At 35.8% G+C, this 27,526-nt stretch overlaps 1 protein-coding gene across 3 annotated transcripts in view; it reads left to right on the forward strand.

Annotated features, from left to right (window-relative positions):
• LOC149779468 (peroxisome biogenesis factor 10-like) overlaps nt 1-27,526 on the forward strand; it is a 46,086-nt gene that overhangs the window by 6,135 nt on the left and 12,425 nt on the right. For all 3 annotated transcript variants that reach the window (XM_089940157.1, XM_089940156.1, XM_089940158.1), the window contains exons 3-7: nt 563-643; nt 7,441-7,517; nt 16,066-16,314; nt 18,727-18,905; nt 24,800-24,929. In XM_089940157.1, the coding sequence (XP_089796283.1) occupies nt 563-643; nt 7,441-7,517; nt 16,066-16,314; nt 18,727-18,905; nt 24,800-24,929 (716 nt within the window). The remainder of the gene's footprint in view (nt 1-562; nt 644-7,440; nt 7,518-16,065; nt 16,315-18,726; nt 18,906-24,799; nt 24,930-27,526) is intronic.

Consider the following 27,526-nt stretch of genomic DNA (forward strand, 5'->3'; position numbering starts at 1 on the left):
AAAAATGGCGTTAAACCCTACAACAACAACAACAACTATTAGGCATATGTCAGCCACGTGAGCACTCCCAGGAACACTTGGGCCTCTTGTTTATCTTTAAGTCCAGATTTTGCCAATTTCTGTTTTTAAAAAAATTCATAGTCTCCTTGGGGTGGAATGTTTTTAAAAAAAGATTTTGTTACATGAAACTTTCATCCTATATATCAGCACCTATCTAATTCTTGATACAACTGACAAATATAATATACTATATATAATGTACTAAAAGTATTTCATTTTTAATCAAAATTGACTGTACATGTATAAGTGAAAATATTCCTTGAATGCCAATAATTGTAAGTGTTGTACATTAATTATATAAGGACATGATCCATTAATCTTTGTCACAAAATGAATGAAAATTTGTATCTGACAAGAAAAAGTGTACTTGTAGTAATATGTGCCTTGCTGCATCAGTAGGAAATCTAAATGGCATCCAGCTCTCCTAGGATGTAAATTTTTTATCAGTAAATGCTAATCCCTGGGTTAGGAAAGCTATAGTATCTGTTACATGTCTGTGTAGGTGCACGCTGGTGGATACGATGGAGAAAAGAGGTGGAGATAATTGCAGACCTTGGTTACTTCATCCTGACTACACTCTCAGGTAATCAGTTCTGTGTATATTGTTGTATGTAGCATTCTACATGATGTTAAAATTACATTGCTCATATAATAGGGACTATATCAATTGCCCCATGGGACTATTTTCAAGACAGAACTGCTCTCAGAATAACTTTAATTAAATTTATACAGAAAGCTCATTAATTTACAATAATTTCAAACTCTATATTTTTGTTTTTATTTAATTTAAGAAATTATTGATGCATTAAACTTAAAGACTGTACATAAAAAAAATTTTTTTTGATTTAAATACAGTAATTTTTGTATATATAAAAAATTTAGCTCATTACACATATCATAATTGACTGTGGTTGCCCAGTGGTTAGTGAGACCGCTTTGTTGGCCTAAAGTGGTTAGAGCATTGTCCTCAAATGAGGGAGGTTGCGGGTTCGAACCTCGGCCAAGTCATACCAAAGACTTATAAAATTGGTACTAACAGCTGCCTCACTAGGTGTTTGGCATTAAGAAGTTAGTGTTAGGACTAGTCGACCTGGTGCCAGGATAATGTGACTGGGTGGGACATCATGCTAAATGTCTGCTGCATGATGCTCCAGTGCTAGATATCACTATAAACTGCCACACTGCAGACATCGTAGTGATATGACTGAAATTATTTTTGAGCTACGTTACAAATCCAAATCACACACACACAGTGGTTAACTGTCACCAAACCAAAGAAACAAATGTCATATCATATATCTAGACATATAAAAGATATGTAACTGAAGTTTCAGTTTGCCATACACAGATCAAAAAGTATTCTCAGTATCTATCATTTCACACACTGTCAGCTCTCACAATATATGTGAGTTGCTGTGAAAAGTCAAACTTTGTCCCTTTGCATATAGCAATAAGATTTTTGACAAACTAGGTAATGAGTGAGAGACATGTCAGTATGGTAATTTGTAATGAGTGGGATCCATGCATATTAATGAGGTGATGTTTCATCTGATTGGATGACATTGTTGCCACTTTTTGGATGCCATAAGGTAAAACGTGTTATAACTTGATGCTCAGGGTCCAAAGAATAATGCTGCAATATCATGTTAACAGATTCTCAGAAAATGTCAAACTAGCTACATGTTACTTCCTCCAAACATTAAACAGTGCTGACTGTATTCAAAAATCTTCTAACTTGTCTGAACTTGATAGCATTTCTTTATTTTTTTAAACAAATATCACACTGCAGTGCTGGGATTAAAAATCTGCCTGGGATTCGAATAATCAGCTTTTCTGAGAGCATGTATTTAAAATGTTAAAAAGAGGTCACCTTAAATTAAAAAATGGGAGCCATGCTGCCATCATGTTATAAGCAGAATTGCTTTTTGAATCACATTAAGATCTTTGATTATGAGCATTAGACATGTATAAAATGAGGTGATCTTGCAGCTGATTGGCTGTGCTTGTTAACATCATGGAAGCCATAGTTGTTCTCATCCGGTTTTGATCAAACTTGCAGTGTGCAAAGTCCATGCATATTATTGAATGATCTTTGGCTGAGTCCATTACTAATAATAATAATGATAATAATGAGGACTTTGTATAGCGCCTAATCTTTAGAAGCTCTAAGCGCTTTACAACATTAGACAACACCTATGAGATAAAAAACATATATAATGATATGATTACAAAAACAAACACCATGAAATTAGAAAACATAAAAAACATGCTGAGAATATTTAAGGTAGGAAACATTATTAGGTCTTTAAATTTGTTCTTGCAGTCAAAATAAGTGAGTTTTGAGAGTACTCTTGAATGGGATCACTGTGTCTTTGTGTCTAAGTTCAGTGGGCAATTTATTCCACGTTGCTGGGCCCTGGTATGCAAAAGAACGCTGTCCATATGACTACTCAGGAAGACATCTTTTTTTATATCCGATATTGGTCAAAACTTTGATCAGGATCACTTAAGAGTTAGATAATATGCTGGACCTGTATAACCTTGCATGTGATTGGCTTGTAACTGTTTTGGAGATTTCTGATCCAGTCTTGATCAGATGGGCCGAAATCTTGAAGATCTTTGATGAGTACAGTTATGAGCACGATCCACACATATTTTAATGAGGTGACTTTGCCATGATTTGTTGGGCTTGTCAGAATTTTAGTGACCTTGTTTCTGAACACATTTTGATCAAACTTGGCATTTAGGTGTATAACATCAAGATACTTAATTATTACACAATAAGAGACCGTGTTTACGTCTGACTTTTAATCAGACTTGCTAAATCATCAAGATGATGGATGCTTTTACTATGAGTGTGACCTATGCATATTTATGAGGTAATTTTGTATCTGGTTGGTTAAATTTTCCAGTACTTTAACGGCTATTTTTGACAGGATCTGATCAAACATAGTAAATAGGCTTATGTCATGATGATCTTGGTTGAGTATGTTTGTGACTGAAATTGACACATAATATTGATCTGACCTTCCATCTGATTGGCTGAGATTGTCAATACTCTAGCGACTGTATTTTGGATTAGATTTGAAAATGTTGGGTGAGTGTGAATGTAAGTATGATCTGTGCATATTAATGAGGTAATATTGTATCTGATTGTCTGGGCTTGAACCACACTGGAGACCAAATTCCAATCGGATTTTGCTCCACCATACATTAAGCATGTATTATCAATGTATAGACAGGTTCATTAATCACATATTAATGAGATACCATGCATCCGAGTGACTGAGATGTAGATTCTCATCCAATTTCTATAAAACCAGGTAAATCAGTTTATATGATCAAGATCATGGATGACTTCGGTTATGAGCATGTGACTTGCATGTTAATTATCCCTTAATCTTTGGAAAAGAATTGTAATCAGGATATAGTAAAATAGGTAAAATCAACATGATATAAAGGTTTAGATATAGTTTATTTAAATTGTATTGTCACAATGCTAAATTAGCCTGCTTATCGAAATGGTAAGCTGTTTTGTTGTATAGCCAAATAAGCACTATCAGACCCACATGGATCTCATGTTTTTATCTACTGGTAAACATTGCTTATCCCCAGAGATTTTCACCAATGAGCAAAAGTCTTCAGATTTGCATATTTTTACTTTTTGACAAGACTCGCAAATATTCTAACTTTGCTTGAAATTCTGTCATTGGTCAATCTAATATCAGTTTTAGGGCCAATTAACTTAGTGCTGAAGTCATGACTTGAATTTTGCCTCTCTGAAACCATTTCAAATTTTTAAACAGTTATCTAATAATTGGTTTTGATTAATGCTGTGAAATCAAAGTTGTATTACCACCTGACAAAATTCACCTTTCACACAAGTCTTTTTCAGTGTATTGAGTAATTGCTCATTTACCACCTGACAAAATTCACATTTCACACAAGTCTTTTTCAGTGTATTGAGTAATTGCTCATTTACCACCTGACAAAATTCACCTTTCACACAAGTCTTTTTCAGTGTATTGAGTAATTGCTCATTTGAGTTGCTGTCAGAAAACAAAAGACATGTGACTGCCTCACAAATCTACCAGTTATAAACAAAGGGGCACATCAGAACTATCAGCTTGTTGAAGTCAGTAGTGGAATAGTGTGTTGAACTTACACATTGCGTGAAGCTAAAACAGAAAACTAAAATGGATGGATATCTGCCTGGATCTGTATTCAGCATTTTAACATATACACTGTGACCCCACTATAGTGCGCTTCATTATAACATGAATTTGGTTATAACATGGTTGTGATGGTAATTCTTCAGTGAATATAAAATGGTTATATGCTTAATGACTGCTCCAGTGGCCAGGTGGTTAGAGCATCTGCATCAGATGCGGTAGGTTGTGGGTTCAAACCCTGGCAGAGTCGTACCAGACTTATGAAAATGGAAATTACAGTTGCCTCGCTAGGCGCACAGCATTAAGAGGTTAGTGTTAGAACTGGTTGGCCTGGTGTCAGGATAATGTGACTGGGTGGGACATCATGCTACATGTCTGTGGCCTGATGCCTCAGTGCTAGACATCACTATAAACTTCCACATTGCAAACATCATAGCGACATGACTGAAAAATTGCTAAATCTACGTTAAAATCCAAAACACACACACACAGCATCATTCAGCTAAATGGCATTTTAGCTTATTTTTAAACAAGCTAAATTTCAGCTATTCTACTAAATAATTTAATAGAGTAATGTATGTGATATGACTGAAAAAATTCTTAAAGCTACAATAAAAATCCAAGACACACATGCTTAATGTATTTATGATTATTCAGTAAGCATTTCTGCCATTTTATGCACATTTCTTCAGTTTGTAAGATTGCTTATGTCAATGACGAAAAATAAATATCTTTTGAGTACATGAGTCAAATAAAGTAGCAATATGGTTTAAATATGATTTGAAAGAATGAGAGATAGTAAAAAAACAAATAAGGCACAATTTCTTCTTAATGTTAGGAATAAGGAAGGATATAAATAGTGTTAAGCATATACACTGAGTAAGGACTCTCTAATTTAATCTCACATTATGAAGTGACCCATCAAATATGAAGTTGCTATTTTGCTTTGTTTTAATTTAGTGTTGGAGAAATCAGAAAATAAACACATACTAATAATAATTAATAAAGGCAGTCATAATAATAATAATAATATAATGATCATAATATAGTGTATAATAGTTTCTGACATGATAATTGAAAATGAGGTGGTCACTGCTGTGTAAAATATGGCAATCTTGCCGATTACATCTCAGAAATTTGTCTGCAAGTGTTATTATACCAGAAAGATTATATTTTTATATGAATATTAGTTTTTTGGACACAAAAAGTACTTATTTTTTTCCTGTCCTATGACTTACATTCATTGCAGTGGATACCATACATTCAAGCCTGTGTTAATGACCACCTATCTTCACAGACTGTACAATGCTGTTTGATACTTTAGATGTTAAAAATCCTGTATATAAAGATACGTTTTCAGAAATCATGTTAGAGTTTCCATAGGTGGTCTCTTAATACCATTCCGCTTTACATGATAATTGGTAATTATATACTCTGATATAATTTTGATAAAGAATATGTTAAGAATCCCTTTCTCTGCACATCTTTTTAATGGCACACTCTTCTGGATCCCATTTATTTTCCCTAATGAATTTAATGTTCATTGTTATAGGCATACCTACAGTCTTATGGAAGACTATATTTGTCTCTTGTCATCTTAGTATCTAGGTCATTATTATTACAGTATGATCCCGCTGTATCACTATTTTTGGGGTCCATATAACCTGACCGTGTTATAAACTGAACTATGTTATAAGCTACCAAGTCAGTTATTTGAAAAAATGATGCTTTTTCCCAGAAAATATTGGTTGGTTGGTTGGTTGGGGGGAATAAAAGTGAATGCAAAAATACGGTCCTTCGATGGCACAGTTACTGCCGTAAATTAATGCATATTAAATGAGAAATGCACATGTAGTGAAAACAGAGACTGCTTAGATAATATTTTACTTTATTCAGAGAACCATGGATTGGTACATATACATGTATTCTATTTAGATATAGATGTCGAATGTATAGTGTGAAATGGATCAGTAATAATATGATTAATAATTATGAGCTGACATATTATGATAATAAACTTAAGATAAAAGTTCTCAAACGGCCCAGCCATTGGTTTAGATACTGGTATTTCCAATGTTTGTTTTAGCACAAAACTTCAATAAATTGAAGAGAAAAAAATTAAGTTTTAGAAACTGCACATTTTTAGTTTTATGTCAGGATTCATACATGATCTCTGCCCCAAAATGATACAACTTTTTACGTGTTATTTTGTGTACTTTTAGGAAAGAATTTTTTTCTTCAGTATGTGAGAAAAATATGTGTAAATGAAATTTCAGGAGCCACAATATGATGTCTTATATTCAGATTCATATGCAGTCTCTTCTCCAAAATGATAAAAAACTTTGTGTCCATTTTTTTCTACTTTTAAAAGGAAACAGTTTTTGTATACAAGAAAAATACATTTATATAAAATTTTGGGAGCCATGCCATGATCATGTTATATCTGAATTTGTGTTATAATGGAGCATACTGTAGCAGGGTCACACTGTGTTATTATTATTATTATTATTATTATTACATGATGTGAAAGATTTTTATTGATAGGATGATAAATTGTCATGTGATTTGTGATAATTCACCATATTGTGCAATATTGTGATGCCATGAATGTTTATGTGACATCATAGCTTCAGAAACAATCAAATTGCTAGCATCATGCAACCTCAGATGCAGGAGGTCACTGGTTTGAAACCTGGCAAAGTCATACCAAAGACTTATATAAATGGTACTAAAAGTTGCATTTCTTGGCCCTCACCGTTAAGAGGTTAATGTTAGGACTGATCGGCCTGGTGTGAGGATAATGTGACTGGGTGGGACATCATGCTACATGTCTACGGCCTGATGTCCCAGTGCTAGACATCACTATAAACTGCCACACTGCAGACATTGTAGCGATATGACTGAAAAATTGTTAAATCTACATTAAAACCCAAGACATACACACACAGAACATCATGCAGCTAAATGGCATTTTAGCTATTTTTAAACAAGCTAAATTTCAGCTATTCTACTAAATAATTTAATTGAGTAATGATGGATCTTTGCTGGATGAATATAAAGTTGTATAAACCAGTAAATCCATTATTGATCTCTGCTTTGTGTCATACAATTGAAGGTTTGGTATTTCATTACAATTTCATATCTGTAAAGGTCTGTATATTATTATTATTATTATTATTATTATTATTATTATTATTATTATATCTAGGATTTCAGACAATTGGTGAGGAATATGTGAGCATTATTCAGGTTGACAAGTCACAGAGAGCAGTGCCCTCCGATTTTGTAAGTTCTTTTTTGTCCATATATTTTCAGTATCATCTCATTCTGCAAACTGTCTCTTCCTGAAATCAGCCTTCACGGTTATATTCCTTTTCCAGAATTCAACCTTCATAGTTTTATTCCCATTCCTTATGTTTATTTTCTCAATAAGTTTAACCTCAAGCCACAGAAACAATCTGAAATTGTACACCACCATGGAGTCTGATGTCTGAAATCTTACATCACCCAAGAGTCTGATGTCTGAAATCCTAAGCCACCTCAGAGCCTGAGTCTGAAATTTTTCACCACCTCAGAGACTGATGTCTGAAATCCTACACCACCTCAGAGCCTGATTTCTGAAATCATACACCACCTCAGACCTGATTTCTGAAATCCTGCACCACTTCAGAACCTGATGTCTGAAATCATATACCACCTCAGAGCCCGAGTCTGAAATTCTGTACCAATGCAGAACCTGAGTGTTAAATTCTTCATTACCTAAAAGCTTCAGTCTGCAATTGTACACCACCTCAGAGCCTGATGACTGAAATTCTACACCACTTCAGAGCCTGAGTCTGAAATTCTACACCACCTTGGAGCTTGATTTCTGAAATCCTACACCACTTCAGAGCCTGATGTCTGAAATTCTACACCACCTCAGAGCCTGATGTCTGAAATCCTACACCACTTCAGAGACTGATGTCTGAAACCGTACTCCACCTAGGAGCCTGAGTCTGAAATTCTACACCACCTCAGAGCCTGATTTCTGAAATCCTACACCACCTCAGACCTGATTTCTGAAATCCTACACCACCTCAGAGACTGATGTCTGAAATCCTACATCACCTCAGAGCCTGATTTCTGAAATCATACACCACCTCAGACCTGATTTCTGAAATCCTACACCACTTCAGAGCCTGATGTCTGAAATCGTACACCACCTCAGGGCCCGAGTCTGAAATTCTATACCAATGCAGAACCTGAGTGTTAATTCTTCACCACCTAAGAGCTTCAGTCTGCAATTGTACACCACCTCAGAGCCTGATGACTGAAATTCTACACCACCTCAGAGTTTGGTGTCTGAAATCCTACACCACTTCAGAGCCTGATGTCTGAAATTCTACACCACCTCAGAGCCTGATGTGTGAAATCCTACGCCACTTCAGAGACTGATGTATGAAATCGTACTCCACCTAGGAGCCTGAGTCTGAAATTCTACACCACCTCAGAGCCTGATTTCTGAAATCCTACACCACCTCAGACCTGATTTCTGAAATCCTACACCACCTCAGAGACTGATGTCTGAAATCCTACACAACCTCAGCCTGATTTCTGAAATCATACACCACCTCAGACCTGATTTCTGAAATCCTACACCACTTCAGAGCCTGATGTCTGAAATCGTACACCACCTCAGGGCCCGAGTCTGAAATTCTATACCAATGCAGAACCTGAGTGTTAAATTCTTCACCACCTAAGAGCTTCAGTCTGCAATTGTACACCACCTCAGAGCCTGATGACTGAAATTCTACACCACCTCGGAGCCTGATGTCTGAAATTCTACACCACCTTGGAGCTTGATTTCTGAAATCCTACACCACTTCAGAGCCTGATGTCTGAAATTCTACACCACCTCAGAGCCTGATGTCTGAAATCCTACACCACTTCAGAGACTGATGTCTGAAACCGTACTCCACCTAGGAGCCTGAGTCTGAAATTCTACACCACCTCAGAGCCTGATTTCTGAAATCCTACACCACCTCAGACCTGATTTCTGAAATCCTACACCACCTCAGAGACTGATGTCTGAAATTCTACACCACCTCAGCCTGATTTCTGAAATCATACACCACCTCAGACCTGATTTCTGAAATCCTACACCACTTCAGAGCCTGATGTCTGAAATCGTACACCACCTCAGGGCCCGAGTCTGAAATTCTATACCAATGCAGAACCTGAGTGTTAAATTCTTCACCACCTAAGAGCTTCAGTCTGCAATTGTACACCACCTCAGAGCCTGATGACTGAAATTCTACACCACCTCGGAGCCTGATGTCTGAAATTCTACACCACCTTGGAGCTTGATTTCTGAAATCCTACACCACTTCAGAGCCTGATGTCTGAAATCCTACACCACTTCAGAGACTGATGTCTGAAACCGTACTCCACCTAGGAGCCTGAGTCTGAAATTCTACACCACCTCAGAGCCTGATTTCTGAAATCCTACACCACCTCAGACCTGATTTCTGAAATCCTACACCACCTCAGAGACTGATTTCTGAAATCCTACACCACTTCAGAGCCTGATGTCTGAAATCGTACACCACCTCAGGGCCCGAGTCTGAAATTCTATACCAATGCAGAACCTGAGTGTTAATTCTTCACCACCTAAGAGCTTCAGTCTGCAATTGTACACCACCTCAGAGCCTGATGACTGAAATTCTACACCACCTCAGAGTTTGGTGTCTGAAATCCTACACCACTTCAGAGCCTGATGTCTGAAATTCTACACCACCTCAGAGCCTGATGTGTGAAATCCTACGCCACTTCAGAGACTGATGTATGAAATCGTACTCCACCTAGGAGCCTGAGTCTGAAATTCTACACCACCTCAGAGCCTGATTTCTGAAATCCTACACCACCTCAGACCTGATTTCTGAAATCCTACACCACCTCAGAGACTGATGTCTGAAATCCTACACCACCTCAGCCTGATTTCTGAAATCATACACCACCTCAGACCTGATTTCTGAAATCCTACACCACTTCAGAGCCTGATGTCTGAAATCGTACACCACCTCAGGGCCCGAGTCTGAAATTCTATACCAATGCAGAACCTGAGTGTTAAATTCTTCACCACCTAAGAGCTTCAGTCTGCAATTGTACACCACCTCAGAGCCTGATGACTGAAATTCTACACCACCTCGGAGCCTGATGTCTGAAATTCTACACCACCTCAGAGCTTGATTTCTGAAATCCTACACCACTTCAGAGCCTGATGTCTGAAATTATACACCACCTCAGAGTTTGGTGTCTGAAATCCTACACCACTTCAGAGCCTGATGTCTGAAATCCTAAGCCACCTCAGAGCCTGATGTCTGAAACCATACTCCACCTAGAAGTCTGAGTCTGAAATTCTACACCACCTCAGAGCCTGATGTCTGAAATCCTACACCACTTTAGAGCTTGATGTCTGAAATCGTACACCACCTCAGAGCCTGAGTCTGAAATTCTACACCACCTCAGAGCCTGATTTCTGAAATCCTACACCACTTCAGAGCCTGATGTCTGAAATTATACACCACCTCAGAGTTTGGTGTCTGAAATCCTACACCACTTCAGAGCCTGATGTCTGAAATTCTACACCACCCCAGAGTCTGGTCTCAATGGGATTAAGTATACCATAGGACTATTACTGTAAAGTATGGATACCATATGTACTCACTTATAAGTATACCATATTACTGTAAAGTATGGATACCATATGTACTCACTTATAAGTATACCATAGGACTGTAAAGTATGGATATCTTATGTACTTACTTATAAGTATACCATATTACTGTAAAGTATGGATACCATATGTACTCAGTTATAAGTATACTATAGGACTATTACTGTAAAGTATGGATACCGTATGTGCTCACTTATATGACAGGTCCAGCTGCAAACTGCTTAGACCCAGATCTGCTGTTACATAATGTACCATCTGACCTGGGTCAATGCAGTGTGTAAGGAACAAGAAGTAGAACAAGCAACATAGACCCTGATCTGCAGGAACATAGTGCAATGGCAAATCTGGGTCAGTGTTGTTTGCAGTCAGATCCGACTTATAAGAGAGTCTATACAGCCTTAGGTGCTTACTTCGAAATATGTTTATAGGCAAAATTAGTATATATGTGTGGCTTCCAGCATTCTGTTGCAAAAATAATTGCATTCTTTTCTTGTATAAGTGATTAAAACAAACCATTTATCTGCCTTCTTCTGTTCCTGACTATTCCATCTTGCCATTTTGTCTTTCAGTGATAAACATGAAACTTCACAGCAAGTAGTTATATTGTGATCATTTTACTTTTAAATAAGTGCATACGAAACATAAACTCATACAAACCTCACTAACTTCAAAAATAAACTAACACATACCACTACTAACTTAAAAAATAAAACCTCTTACAACTCTCACTGGCTTTAAAAATAAACTCTTATAACCATCTCTAGCTTTAAAAATAAACTCATACAGCCCTCATTAACTTTAAAAATAAACTCATACAGCCCTCATTAACTTTAAAAATAAACTCATAATGTCCTCACTCGCTTTTAAAAATAAACTCATACAGCCCATACTCACTTTTAAAAGTAAACTCATACAGCCCTCACTAGCTTTTAAAAATAAACAGCCCTCACTCACTTTTAAAAATAAACTCATACAGCCCTCACTAGCTTTGAAAAATAAACTCATACAGCCCATACTCACTTTTAAAAATAATCTCATACAGCCCATACTCACTTTTAAAAATAATCTCATACAGCCCATACTCACTTTTAAAAATAATCTCATACAGCCCATACTCACTTTAAAAAATAAACTCATACAGCCCATACTCACTTTAAAAAATAAACTCATACAGCCCATACTCACTTTTAAAAATAATCTCATACAGCCCATACTCACTTTTAAAAATAAACTCATAAACCCTCACTAGCTTTGAAAAATAAACTCATACAGCCCTCACTAGCTTTGAAAAATAAACTCAAACAGCCCATACTCACTTTTAAAAAAAACTCATACAGCCCTCGCTAGCTTTTAAAAATAAACTCATACAGCCCTCACTCACTTTTAAAAATAAACTCATACAGCCCTCACTAGCTTTTAAAAATAAAGTCAATCAGCTTCCGCTAGCTTTTAAAACAAAATTCATACAGCTCTCACTGTCAAGGAATATGCTCCCTCGTTATCCAGATTTTACAATCAGTTTAAGTTAAACATTGTCAAATTGTGATATCTAGGGCTTAACTGTAAAACATGAAGTTAAACATGTATTGTTTGTATCAAAAATCTGTTATACATTACAAGGACCCTTAAATCCTGACTAATTTTTTTGTTAAAACTGAGTACCGGCAGATAAAAAAAAATTGTTTGCTATGTGATTAACCTTTTTTTAGCCTATTTTTTATAATGTAGCAAACCCTCTTATAGAAAAGTTACACAGTTGAATTTCACCTGTTTATAACAGACACCCAGTGGACTAAAAATGGTGTTATTTGTGGACATGTGTACCATTGATGAAAATAAGAAAAGGGGCCGTTATTAATATATTTTACAAGCAGGTTTCCTTTCGCTATTTAAACAAATAGGCATATAAGTTATTAATATTTCACAAAGAAATGAATGAAAAATTTGCTTTAAGTTATAACAAATAAATTTGCATATTTTGTATCATGAAAACTATCTAGATTCTCGATGAATAAGTTGCTGTATTTTTTCAGTTCATAAGTTGGTATTTCACTGTGAGGTACAGTTTAGTGTAATGTTTCACATCAGTTGGTACTTCACTGTGTGATAGAATATAATGCAGTGTGTCACATAAGTTGGTACTTCACTGTGTGATAGAATGTAATGCAATGTGTCACATAAGTTGGTACTTAACTGTGTGATAGAATGTAATGCAATGTGTCACATAAGTTGGTACTTCACTGTGTGATAGAATGTAATGCAATGTGTCACATAAGTTGGTACTTCACTGTGTGATAGAATGTAATGCAATGTGTCACATAAGTTGGTACTTCACTGTGTGATAGAATGTAATGCAATGTTTTACATAAGTTGGTACTTCACTGTGTGATAGAATGTAATGCAATGTGTCACATTAGTTGGTACTTCACTGTGTGATAGAATGTAATGCAATGTGTCACATAAGTTGGTACTTCAGTCTGTGGTAGAATATAATGTTTTGCAAATGTTGTTACTTCACTGTGTGTTAAAATTTAGTGCAGTGTGTCACATAAGTTGCTATAGCACTGTGTAGTAGAATGTAGTTTGATGTGTCACACAAGTTAGCACTTCACCATGTGGTAAAATGTAATGCAGTGTGTCCCACAAGTTGGTACTTCACTATGTGGTAGAATTGACTGCAATGTGTTACTTAAGTTGCTACTAAAGTGTGTGGTAGAATATAGTGTGATGTGTCACTTACATTTGGACCGCTTCAGTGGCCTAGTGGTTAGAGCGTCCACCTTGGATGTGGAAGGTCGTGGGTTCGATCCCTGGCCAAGTCATACCAAAGACTTACAAAAATGGTACTAACAGCTGCCTCGCTTGCTGCTCAGCATTAAGAGGGTAGTGTTAGGACTGGTCAGCCTGGTGTCAGGATAATGTGACTGGGTGTGTCATCATGTTACATGTCTGTGGCATGATACCCCAGTGCTAGACATCATTATAAACTGCCACACTGCAGACATCTTAGTGATATGACTGAAATTTTTTTAAAGCTACATTAAAAAAATCCAAATCACACACACACACACACTTACGTTTGGTACTTTACTGTGGAGTAAAATGTTGTGTGATATATCACACAAGTTTTTACTTTATTGTGTGTTAGAATTTACTGCAGTGTGTTACTTAAATTGGTACTAAAGTGTGTGGTAGAATATATTGCGATGTGTTGCATAAGTACTTCACTGTGAGGCAGAATGTATTGTGATGTGTCACTTAAGCTGGTACTTCACAGACTTGAACAAATGTTCTGATTGGCTTATCATTCTAATTCTATTAACATAGTTCATAGTTGGCCATGTTTCATGTTATGTATGGTATGATAATCACCCCATATTGCAATAAAACAACCACTGCATTGTCAGAGTTAACAAAGAGTAGCATGCAGATACATAGCAGTTTTCACTAGGTAGGATAAAACTACCACCAGAAATACAACTGTAGTAATGTGTGCTAACATTTTTAATATGCAAAGATTTATGCTATTAATAAGCCAGATGCTAACATTTGTGCAACTATTGCTATCATACTATACTTTATGTTGCTAGTATGCTAACATTTGTGATGCTGGTATACTAAATGGTAATATTTATGTTGCTGGTATGCTAAATACAAATGTTTATGTTGCTGTATACTAAATGCTAACATTTATATTGCTGGTATACTAAATGGTAACAGTTCTGTTGCTGGTATACTAAATGCTAACATTTATGTTGCTGGTATACTAAATGGTAACAGTTCTGTTGCTGGTATACTAAATGCTAACATTTATGTTACTGGTATACTAAATGGTAACAGTTCTGTTGCTGGTATACTAAATGCTGACATTTATGTTGCTGGTATACTAAATGGTAACAGTTCTGTTGCTGGTATACTAAATGCTGATATTTATGTTGCTGGTATACTAAATGGTAACAGTTCTGTTGCTGGTATACTAAACGCTAGCATTTATGTTGATGGTGTACTAAATGGTAACAGTTCTGTTGCTGGCATACTAAATGGTAACATTTATGTTGCTGGTATTCTAAATGGTAACATTTATGTTGCTGGTATACTAAATGGTAACATTTATGTTGCTGGTATACTAAATGGTAACATTTATGTTGCTGGTATTCTAAATGGTAACATTTATGTTGCTGGTATTCTAAATGGTAACAGTTATCTTGTTGGTATACTAAATGGTAACAGTTATGTTGCTGGTATACTAAATTGTAACATTTATGTTGTTGGTATACTACATACAAATGTTTCTGTTGCTGGTATACTAAATGCTAACATTTATGTTACTGGTATTTTAAATGGTAACATTTATGTTGCTGGTATACTACATACAAATGTTTATGTTGTTGGTATACAAAATGTTAACATTTATGTTGCTGGTATTCTAAATGGTAACATTTATGTTGCTGGTATACTAAATGGTAACATTTATGTTGCTGGTATTCTAAATGGTAACATTTATGTTGCTGGCATACTAAATGATTGTTGTGGTGGTGTTTAATGCCATTTTTCAGCACAAGATAGGCCATTCATGGTGGCCAGTATTAATGGTGGTGGAAGAACCCGGGAAAATCCTGGAAAGAACCACCAACCCATGATAAGCTACTGGCAAGCTTTCTTACATACCCCACAAGGCCAAACCTGAGACTTGTACCCATACAGACAGAGGTGAGATGGCAGTGATCCGTAACGGTGAGTACTTTAGACCACTCAGCCACTCAGGTCCCCCAACTAACTGGTAACATTTATGTTGCTGGTATACTAAATGCTAACATTTATGTTGCTGGGATACTAAATGGAACATTTATGTTGCTGGGATACTAAATGCTAACATTTATGTTGCTGGTATACTGAAATTAAAGATGAAAATGATGCTAAAATTTTGTCATGGACAATATTCTGTCACAACCTGTTTTTTTGTGAAATGAACATCAATTACACCAGAAATGTTGACAGCAAACAAAATGTTTTTAGTATTTTGCCTTTAGCTGTTACACTGGATTTTTTATATAACTCAAACACTTCTAAGAAGCCATTATGTCTACTACAGATCTTGTATTTTTACTTAATATCCAGAAAAGAGGAATCATGATACTTCTTCAAGTTCTGACGCCATACTGCCTGCAAAAAGGATTTGATATGCTAGAAAACAAACTGAGGTCCAACAGCATGCATGAAGTCCCCATAAAGACAAGGGAGTTCCTGCTGAAGTATATGCCAGCTTTTAGGGCAGCTGTTACTTACATACACAGATTTCACTTGTGTCTCTTCTACATCTATGGAGTCTTTTATCATATCGCTAAAAGAGTAGCTAATATCAAATATGTAAGTATCTTCAGGAAGGGATGCATATAAAAGATTTGTCCCAGCCTGTATCAGCATAGAGAATTTGTATGTATCAGTATGGGGAAAATGCGATCAATATGATCCCCCCTTGTGGGTTTTGTTTATATCAAGCACATACATTTTAATTCCATCCCTTGAGCAAGTGTTGACATCATCAGCATTATGATAACATACAAAGAACTTGATCTTACAGCATTCAGTTGTTTTTGGTTATCCTAAGACCACCAACATGGCCACAACAGTAGCCATCTTGAAAATCTTGTTATTATTACTATTGAAGGGATGATCATAACATCAAGTCTTGATTAAAAGACTTTATATATATATGATATGTAGTCCTAAATAATGATGGTCACTATTGGACATCCAGTATGGCCATCATGGCAGCTATCTTGAAAAACAAAAAAAAATTCATAGAGTTTCTTCCAGAACTGGTAGTCATATTGGTATGGAATTGTCATGAAAGACTTTAATATGATATCTTGTTGGTCCTAAAGGTTCAGTACTGGGGTTTGGAGCATTATTGAAAGTGGGGAAGTTACTGGGCAAAGTTTGCTCAATAACTCAAAATCAAAAAGTTAGCTTACACTTACAGATCTTGCACCTAATTATATTGGCATTTATACTAGGTAGGAAATTTATGTCAAGCAAACAGTTGATGAAAATAGATGTTTTTGTGTGCTGGGAAAATGTACTTGAAATACTAAATCTACCTGTCTGCGTAATACATAAATACTTTTTCACAGTGTAGGCATTGATATTTTCTGAAAGTTCACTTATGAAATTTTAAATATCAAAACATTCAAAAAAGGATATCAGTTTTTTTAAATAATTATTTACATGTTTAAAAAGTGAAAATAAATCTTTAGTAAGATGCATAAGTAAGGTCTAGTTGTGTACTTTAAAACTCCAATTGAGCCTCATCATTCAGAAATCAAAGTTAAGAAGATTCTAGGATCTTTAAACCATCTCTGTGATATACACATTTCTTTGTTTATAACAATGATTTCCAGCCAAGAAAATATGGTGAACACCTTTATTTAAATTTTGATTTCTGTACAAACATGTTAAACATTGGAGCAGAACTAAATGAAATGGTGTTAATGGAAAAATCAGGGAAATACCTTTATTATAAATTATTGTCCCAGTAATAGGTTGACCATTAGGTCGGGTAACTATCCCAAGGTCACTTTACAATCTCACATAATCAAGGGACAATAAATGTAGTATAGGAAAATATAATACACACAATCAAGCACACATGGACACATTCATACAGTACAGATTTTAGATAGATAAATAGAAACATACAGCAACCAGGTAGTCTGACCAGTAACTTATTATATAAGGACATTATATGTTGAATTATACCTTGAAATGCAAGGACCATTCATATTGAGACCATATTTAACTTTAAAGCTATCAAAGTCAATAATAGTTCCCTGATCTGTAAGCAGATCACCAATATTGATTATATTAAATGTATGTTCAAACCTTTTTCACCTTTATAAGGGAGTTCATCCATGTACTTGTTTTCATAAGATCTTCTCCCTTTGTAATGTATTGTGAGCTTAATCATCCCACATCAGTTACAGTCTTACAGTTAAAATTCACATAACAAATTCATCTACTGTGGGTACTTACCATTTAATTTTTGGAGGTATGGCTGCAAATTTCTTTCAAGCTGAGATTTTTCTTCTTTTATCTCAACATAATTAATTTTTCCCAAATAATACAAAGAATATAATTTGGCTTTGATTTGCTATGAAGCAGAACTAGATTTTTCCCACCAACATAAGAGCCTGAAATTTGAAGAGAAAATATTCCCCTGTCCCAGAAAATTTAATTGTTGGTCCCTAATATAATTGCTGAAAACCGTGGTACATATTGCCATATGTTAAAACAAATATTGTGGATGTAACATGGTATAATTTTTTTTATGGCATCCAGCACTAAGATTAGGTATGCACTTAACCGTTATCTGGTTAAATAAATGCCCATGTCAAAACTCAAGGGTGAGTCCAACATGCAGGCCATGACAAACTTCTTGTTAACAAATCAGTCAACTCGATTAATCCAAGACAAGTTGAAATTTAAATTCGAGGATCAGTCAGAAATTTGCGTGAAATATATGTTCTTCATCAGAGATTTATCTTGAAACATGGATATCATTTATATTATTGTTAAACTGTTGAAATTTGGGACATGACAGTCAAATTCATTGAATCCTGAATTCAGAGCTTCATACAGTATTGTTCAGATTTTATACCTGGGCAATACAAAATGAGTGAACAGCACTTGGTCCAGAGTTTATTATGGAAGTAAATTGCTGCAAAAAGCTTCGATATAAAAATGTGTCTCTATAACTGAGACTTCTACACTGTGTTATAGATGCAATACAGTCCAGGGCCGACACCTCCAGGGGGTTCCTCCTCTACCCAGAGTCTGAGCATCATGGGTTGGATGTCTCTAATACAGCTGCTTGGGTCATTGCTGATACAGGGCTATAGCCACATGAAGACCAAAGTTGATTCTGTCAAGGCAGACAGCACAGATGATGACCATTATAGGTACAAAGAATATATATATAGCCAAGCATAATCAGAAGCTGCATAGTATGTAATCTCATTTGCCTGTTTATTAGGACCCTGCATTAAGATGCATGAGCTCTGTTGTAATAACTTTTTCCCCCTGTCCATCAGTCCATTTGTCTGACTGTCCATCTATTCACATCTGTTGTACCCACCAAAGCTCTACAGTTCTTACACATAACTGAGTGCCATTTGGTAAGTGAATTGCTTTTTAGACGTAGGTTTTTTAAAGGTTTTCTTTTCAAGTCCAATTTGGACAGAGTTATTGCCCATTTTCCATTCATTTCAAACCTCCTGTAATGCATATCCTTGTAAGCAGTATGGTTCAGGAACAACTAATCATTATCGGATGTAATTTGGTGTGTGTGTTGTCTCTCAGAGCGGTTCTGGTGGTACATATGATACACTTATGGCACCTGACAAATAACTTCACATCATCACACAGAGTGTTTTCTGTGACTGGTGTAACTCGGGAATAATTCAACTTATCCTGATTCAGGTTTTGGTGTGAACATTGTCTTGTGGACCTTGATATGCCATTTATGGGTTTTATTTTGTCAACTCAATTTTGAATAGAGTTATGGCCCTTGACAATTAAACTAATGTCTTCATGTGGGATATTGCTGTAACTAGCATAGATAAAGAACTGTTCAACATATTTTGTTACTATTTAATGTGAATACTGTCTCATAATCTTGCATGTGCATTTTATGAGCTTGTTTCATCTGCTTCTTTCAAAACAGCGTTATGGACTCAAGTTAAATTCTTGTCTTCACATAGAAGCTTGGAGTGTTGCTTATATTCAACATAGCCCAAGATTCAACAAGAATGGCATTAAGGTCATCACTTCGAAGTATGCCACAAAAAGGGCTGACCAAGTATACCTTATAATGTGCCTGTTAATTGAAAAATCTGACCATCAAACTTGTTTTGATTGTAAATCCTATTTATTTTTAAGTCACTTTCCTAATTTTCAAAAGTATTTGCTAATTAAATAATCAAGATAGAGGCTAACATTAAATCCACACATTAAATGTCCCATGTTGTCTCTATTCAGGTATTTTGAGAAGAACTAAATTAACCCAAGTTCTGTTCCGGTGACATGACAGCAATATATCTTGCACTACTAAGGCTTAGGGATGTATCAGTATTTCTTGGTTTGCTTTTGTTTTTGTACCGCCTTGTGGGCTCAGGTTTGTAGAATAGATCTGAAGCAACCTCTTACATGTTGTAGGTGGTTAGGAATGGAGGAAACCTTTTTTGCCTTGGGATGGATTGCCCTAGGATGTGTCTCATAATGGTGGTCTAGCTGAGAAGATCTTGGATTTTCAAAATAATGCAGTTTATGTCACAAATTGGACTGTGTATTTTGAAAATGTTACCTTATCAGTGAGAGCTCTACTGAGTTCATGTTTTATAGATTTAGAGCTGACTTAGTGCATGTTATACCAGTGTGATCTCTGCTGACTGAGTGCATGTTGTACCAATGTGTGTTGTGCTGATTGAGTGCATGTTATACCAGTGTATGTTGTGCTGATTGAGTGCATGTTATACCAATGTATGTTGTGCTGAATGAGTGCATGTTACACCAATGTATGTTGTGCTGATTGAGTGCATGTAATACCAGTGTGAGCTCTGCTGACTGAGTGCATGAAATACAAATGTGTGTTGTGCTGATTAAGTGCATGTTATACCAGTGTATGTTGTGCTGATTGAGTGCATGTTATACGAATGTATGTTGTGCTGATTGAGTGCATGTTACACCAGTGTATGTTGTGCTGATTGAGTGCATGTAATATCAGTGTATGTTGTGCTGATTGAGTGCATGTTATACCAATGTATGTTGTGCTGATTGAGTGCATGTTATATCAATGTATGTTGTGCTGATTGAGTGCATGTAATACCAGTGTGAGCTCTGCAGACTGAGTGCATGAAATACAAATGTGTGTTGGGCTGATTGAGTGCATGTTATATCAGTGTGATCTCTTCTGATTGAGTGCATTTTATACAAGTGTGTATTGTTCTGACTGAGTGCATGTTGTCAGTGTGATCTAATGCATGTTATACAAATGTGAACTATGCTGATTGAGTGCCTGTTATATCAATGTCAGGCAGTCCTGGCCTTATACCACAGCACCTGATTTGTCAATTTTATGCCTGCATGTTTTGATAGGCAGTCCTGGCCTTATACCACAGCACCTGATTTGTCAATTTTATGCCTGCATGTTTTGATAGGCAGTCTTGGCCTTATACCACAGCACCTGATTTATCAATTTTATGCCTGTTTGTTTTGATAGGCAGTCCTGGCCTTATACCACATCACCTGATTTATCAATTTTATGCCTGCATGTTTTGATAGGCAGTCCTGGCCTTATACCACAGCACCTGATTTGTCAATTTTATGCCTGCATGTTTTGATAAGCAGCCCTGGCCTTATACCATGGCACCTGATTTGTCAATTTTATGCCTGCATGTTTTGATAAGCAGTCCTGGCCTTATACCACATCACCTGATTTATCAATTTTATGCCTGCATGTTTTGATAGGCAGTCCTGGCCTTATACCACAGCACCTGATTTGTCAATTTTATGCCTGCATGTTTTGATAGGCAGTCGTGGCCTTATACCACAGCACCTGATTTGTCAATTTTATGCCTGAATGTTTTGATAGGCAGTCCTGGCCTTATACCACAGCACCTGATTTGTCAATTTTATGCCTGCATGTTTTGATAGGCAGTCCTGGCCTTATACCACAGCACCTGATTTATCAATTGTATGCCTGTATGTTTTGATAGGCAGTCCTGGCCTTATACCACATCACCTGATTTATCAATGTTATGCCTGCATGTTTTGATAGGCAGTCCTGGCCTTATACCACAGCACCTGATTTGTCAATTTTATGCCTGCATGTTTTGAGAGGCAGTCCTGGCCTTATACCACAGCACCTGATTTGTCAATTTTATGCCTGCATGTTTTGATAGGCAGCCCTGGCCTTATACCACGGCACCTGATTTATCAATTTTATGCCTGCATGTTTTGATAAGCAGTCGTGGCCTTATACCACATCACCTGATTTGTCAATTTTATGCCTGCATGTTTTGATAGGCAGCCCTGGCCTTATACCACGGCACCTGATTTATCAACTTTATGCCTGCATGTTTTGATAAGCAGTCCTGGCCTTATACCACATCACCTGATTTATCAATGTTATGCCTGCATGTTTTGATAGGCAGTCCTGGCCTTATACCACAGCACCTGATTTGTCAATTTTATGCCTGTTTGTTTTGATAAGCAGTCCTGGCCTTATACCACATCACCTGATTTATCAATTTTATGCCTGCATGTTTTGATAGGCAGTCCTGGCCTTATACCACAGCACCTGATTTGTCAATTTTATGCCTGCATGTTTTGATAAGCAGCCCTGGCCTTATATCACAGCACCTGATTTGTCAATTTTATGCCTGCATGTTTTGATAGGCAGTCGTGGCCTTATACCACAGCACCTGATTTGTCAATTTTATGCCTGCATGTTTTGATAGGCAGTCCTGGCCTTATACCACGGCACCTGATTTGTTAATTTTATGCCTGCATGTTTTTGGTAGGCAGTTCTGGCCTTATGCTAAGGCACCTGATTGGTCAGTTTTATGCCTGCATGTTTTGGTAGATAGTTCTGGCGGTATACCTATACAGATATAAAATGATAGGTTTCAAAACCTGTCTTTAAACATCCTAACTACAGAAACTTATCAATTGTTTTGCATTTGTAGTACAATTAAGATTAATTTATCTGTACCTCAGTTATCAAGATCTTCACTTTATCCAATCCACACACCCACAACCAAACATACAAAAAATACTTATTTAGTATAAATCCCAATCACCCAGTCTAATTAAACTTGAGATTTACTTATGAGAAGTAGATCAAGCAGGAACTAATATATAGTCTTGTTCTGCTGACCTCTGGAATTGCCAGTCCCCTTACTTTTGGAAACCCTTTCAGAATATATTGTTGCAGTTTGGGGAGAATTATTTTTAGAAATGATATTTTCCATGCAGTTTCCTTTTGGGAGAGTTATCATTAGAAACGATATTTTCCAAATGTAGTTATGCACTTTCATAAATGTGAAAGTTTTAATTTGATGAGTTGAAGTCAGCAGTACATGATCTTGTATTGACATTTGTCACTTCTCTGTCATGTCAAAGATCTCAAATTTATTTAGATTTCCCATTTACCCAAATCATTCTTATCTCCTCTGATGATTTTAGATTATTTCTGTTCTGCTATATATAATTTTCTGATGGTAAAACATTCCTTACTCCCACTGGTAATTTGTGCCATAAAACCATGGTTAACATTAAAAGTCAAGTACTAGCTTGCACAGTAGTTATTCACTATAATGTACAGTGTGCATTCACTGTAATGTAGAGTGGTCCTTCACTATAATGTAGAGTGGTCCTTCACTATAATGTAAAGTGGTCCATCACTATAATGTACAGTGGTCCTTCACTTTAATGTACATTAGTCCTTCACTGTAATGTAGAATAGTCCTTCACTATAATGTACAGTGTACATTCACTGTAATGTACAGTGGTCCTTCACTGTAATGTAGAGTGGTCCTTCACTATAATGTAGAATAGTCCTTCACTATAATGTACAGTAGTCCTTCCCTATAATGTACAGTAGTCCTTCCCTATAATGTAGAATAGTCCTTTACTATAATGTACAGTGTACATTAACTGTAATGTACAGTGGTCCTTCACTGTAATGTACAGTGGTCCATCACTTTAATGTACAGTGGTCCTTCCCCATAATGTATAGTAGTCCTTCCCTATAATGTACAGTAGTCCTTCCCTATAATGTACATTAGTCCTTCCCTATAATGTACAGTAGTTCTTCCCTATAATGTACAGTAGACCTTCCCCATAATTTACAGTAGTTCTTCATTATACTGTAGAGTAGTCCTGCACTATAATGTAGAATAGTCCTTCAATATAATGTACACTAGTCCTTAACTTTAATGTACAGTGGTCCTTGACTTTAACGTACAGTGATCCTTGACTTTAATATACAGTGGTCCTTGACTTTAATGTACTGTAGTCCTTCACTATAATGCTGTCCAGTGAAATCATACTAGTGTGGTATGATATACGTGTCATCACCTTATATGGAGGGTACATTGTCTGGTAAAGTATAATTCAGTCAGTAAAATGGTATCTATGATTGTACACATTTATTTTAATCAGGGATTTTGTTATACTGAGGTGCTTTTTAATAAGGGACCTCTTTATTGATTTGAACCAGGAAGTAATGTTATACAAGATTTCTACTATGCACTGTTTTTTTTGTTATAATTTTTAATACATACCATTTCTACTCACTTAAAGTCAAGTCCTATTGCAAACAACATAGACCCTGATATGCCATTGCAACATGCATTGGCAGATGAGGGTCTATGTTAATTGTTTTACAGATTACTTCTAACAAACTGCATAGATGAAGATCTGCTGGCACATTATGCAATGGCAGATCTGGGTCTGTGCAGTTTGCAGTTGGACTTACAAGCAAATATATACTGTACATAAACTGACACATGACAGAGAAGTCCAAATTTTCAAGTTCTCATAGAATGTCCATTACATGTTTCTGATGAATAACACATCCAGCGGATGGATCCAGTTGCTAAGATTCTTAGTTGTGTCTTTCATGCGGTGAGATGCATATTCAAGCATTTAGTCACACTCTGTCCCACCAAAAAATAGTCAGTTGTTATTAATAGACTTCTGAATGAAGGCAGCAGTATCCCAATAGTTGTCTCAGGTTCTCATTTCTGTGTCCTATAACCAACCAATAATCAGCTGACTTTCTTGATGATAGGCAGGATGGAAGCTGGGTAAATCCTGGAAGTAAATGTGCCCTGTGTCTGGAGGTACGAAAATGCAGCACAACTACTCCTTGTGGTCACCTGTTCTGTTGGAAGTGTATCCAGGAATGGTGTTCCAGCAGGGTAAGTAGGAGACACACTTCCCAGGCAGGGGCATACATATACAAATTACTTCTTACTACAAAATCTAGCAGGACACTTAGGGCCACTACAAACTTAACTTTGTTACAGGATAATAATAAGTACTTTATTTAATGAGGGTAACTGGGACTTTTAGAATGTTATAATCAAGAAACATTATATCCCAAAAATATTTATTTATCAGCATCCTTATTTGCTTGTCTATGTCTGTGAGCATTTTCAAAATTATACCTCTTTCATTGGCATTAAACAGGTTTCTAGGTTCATATGATTTGAAAGTTCCAGTAGAATTGTTTTTGGGTTTTTTTGTCAATCAGTCATAGTAGTTTCACAAACCTCTGCATTCTCACCACTCACTATTCTGCTCATGTTGTTATGTCTCAGCTGGAATCTGTCCATTCTATTTTTGTGTACATTAAAATTATTTACTCGTTTTTATGCAATTTTGTCTGTTTTCTGTTGATGGATTGGCCCCTTTACTGGAATATTTTCATGTTTTAATGCATTAAACCAAGTTAGAAGAGTCCTCTACTTTAGAATTAGCACATGTTTGAAACTGTTTCCTAGCTGGATTTACCTCTCCAGAAACAGTAATACTCAAGATTGTTTACTACATGAAATAGTCCCAATCATTGAAAGTGAGTCAGACATATTCTAATGTGAAAGCAGTACTTGAGTTTCTCATATTATTTGTTGCTTTGTGTCTAAAGAGACCATTTTATTTTCTTTCTAACTGGAATATATTCAGCCATTTTCACAACAGTTCAAATTCAAAATGAATTAGAGAAATATTTACTTTGCGCTTTGCTCATAGTCAACATACATGTGTAAAATGATCGCTAAAAATATTTATAAATTATTTAGTTATAAAAGAGAAAAATAAAAACTTTTTTTCATCCTTTCATGGCGTTAAACCAGCATTCCATGATTCTAAAGTACAGATTATGAATGAAATGTGATTATCACATCCCTTGTTACCTGGCGCCTTTCTTTGTGCTTTGTTATTTACCAGTTATGAATGATACATGATTAAAATGTTTTTGTTGCCCAGAGACGTTTTGCTTTAGTTATTTAAATGAATGCCATTGTTTATCTTGCTTAAGGCACATCAGGTGATAAAAATGTTATACCTGAAATAATTTTCTCAATTTGACCACATAAATCAAATGTTATAACCAGTTAATTGCAGTAACAAAGGAAACATTGTCCACTATGCAAGAATGTAATAATCTTTACTATAGGTACATAATAGAACTAATCTACCAAGGGTATCAATTATTTACAAAACAGAACTAATCTACCTTGAGGCCCTATAAAAAATATGTACAGATATACAGAGCACAAACAATCACTATAAGTCTCACAGATACACACACACACACACACACATCCATATACAAAGAACTTACAGACCAAAACTAATTAACTGAGTATAATTAACCACACTTGTAAACTGGATGGTACACACTGATATTGATGAAACAACTGGTGTTCATTTGTCAAAGTTAATCTCATGCATAATAATAATAATAATCATAGCAATATTAGTCATGTGAATTGACAATATTTTAAATAATCACGAATCATTACTTCTGATCTTCCATTTTTTATCATGAAGCTTATAAATAGTTAGTGAATAAAAAGAACCCTGAATCAAATTTTTCAAAATTCATAGTAAAGTAAGAATTTGTGGAGTTTTCTGATTTTAACTATCTCAAAATGCATTCCTAGAAAATAGATCTGAGACTCTTATTTGCCAGTTTGTAAGAACATTTCTGAACACTGGTCATTGTACAGTTGAAAATGATAGTTGTCTTCAGACACAGACTTTTTTCATATGTCATTAGTAGTGACATGCTTTCAATATTCTAATTTCTCTCAAGACAGACTAACTTTCAATGAATAATCTGCAATCTGATTCTCAAGAGAGAATAACTTTCAATGAATAATCTGTGATCTGATTCTCAAAAAACTAACTTTCAGTGAATAATCTGTGGTCTGATTCTCAAGACAGATTTTCAATGAATAATCTGTGATCTGATTTCTCAAGACAGATTTTCAATGAATAATCTGTGATCTGATTTCTCAAGACAGACTAACTTCCAATGAATAATCTGTGATTTGATTTTCAAGACAGACTTTCAATGAATAATCTCTCTGATTCTCAAGAGAGACAGACTTTCAATGAATAATCTATCTGATTCTCAAGACAGACTACGTTTCAATGTATAATCTGTGATCTGATTCTCAAGACAAACTTTCAGTGAATAATCTGTTATCTGATTCTCAAGACAGACTAACTTTCGATGAATAATCTTTGGTCTGATTCTGAAGACAGACTATCAGTGAATACTCTGTTGTATGATTCTCATTACAAACTAACTTTCATTCAGTAATGATCTCTGATGTGATTCTCAAGATAGACTAATTTTCAATCAGTAATCTGTGATCTGATTTTCAAGACAGACTAACTTTAATCGATATTCTGTGGTCTGATTCTCAAGACAAACTAACTTTCAATGAATAATCTGTGGTCTGATTCTCAAGACAGACTAACATTCAATGAATAATCTGTGATC

The sequence above is a fragment of the Sinohyriopsis cumingii genome, chromosome 17 (assembly GCF_028554795.1).
Source record: "Sinohyriopsis cumingii isolate HCF-2022 chromosome 17, ASM2855479v2, whole genome shotgun sequence".
Lineage (NCBI taxonomy): Eukaryota > Metazoa > Mollusca > Bivalvia > Unionida > Unionidae > Sinohyriopsis > Sinohyriopsis cumingii.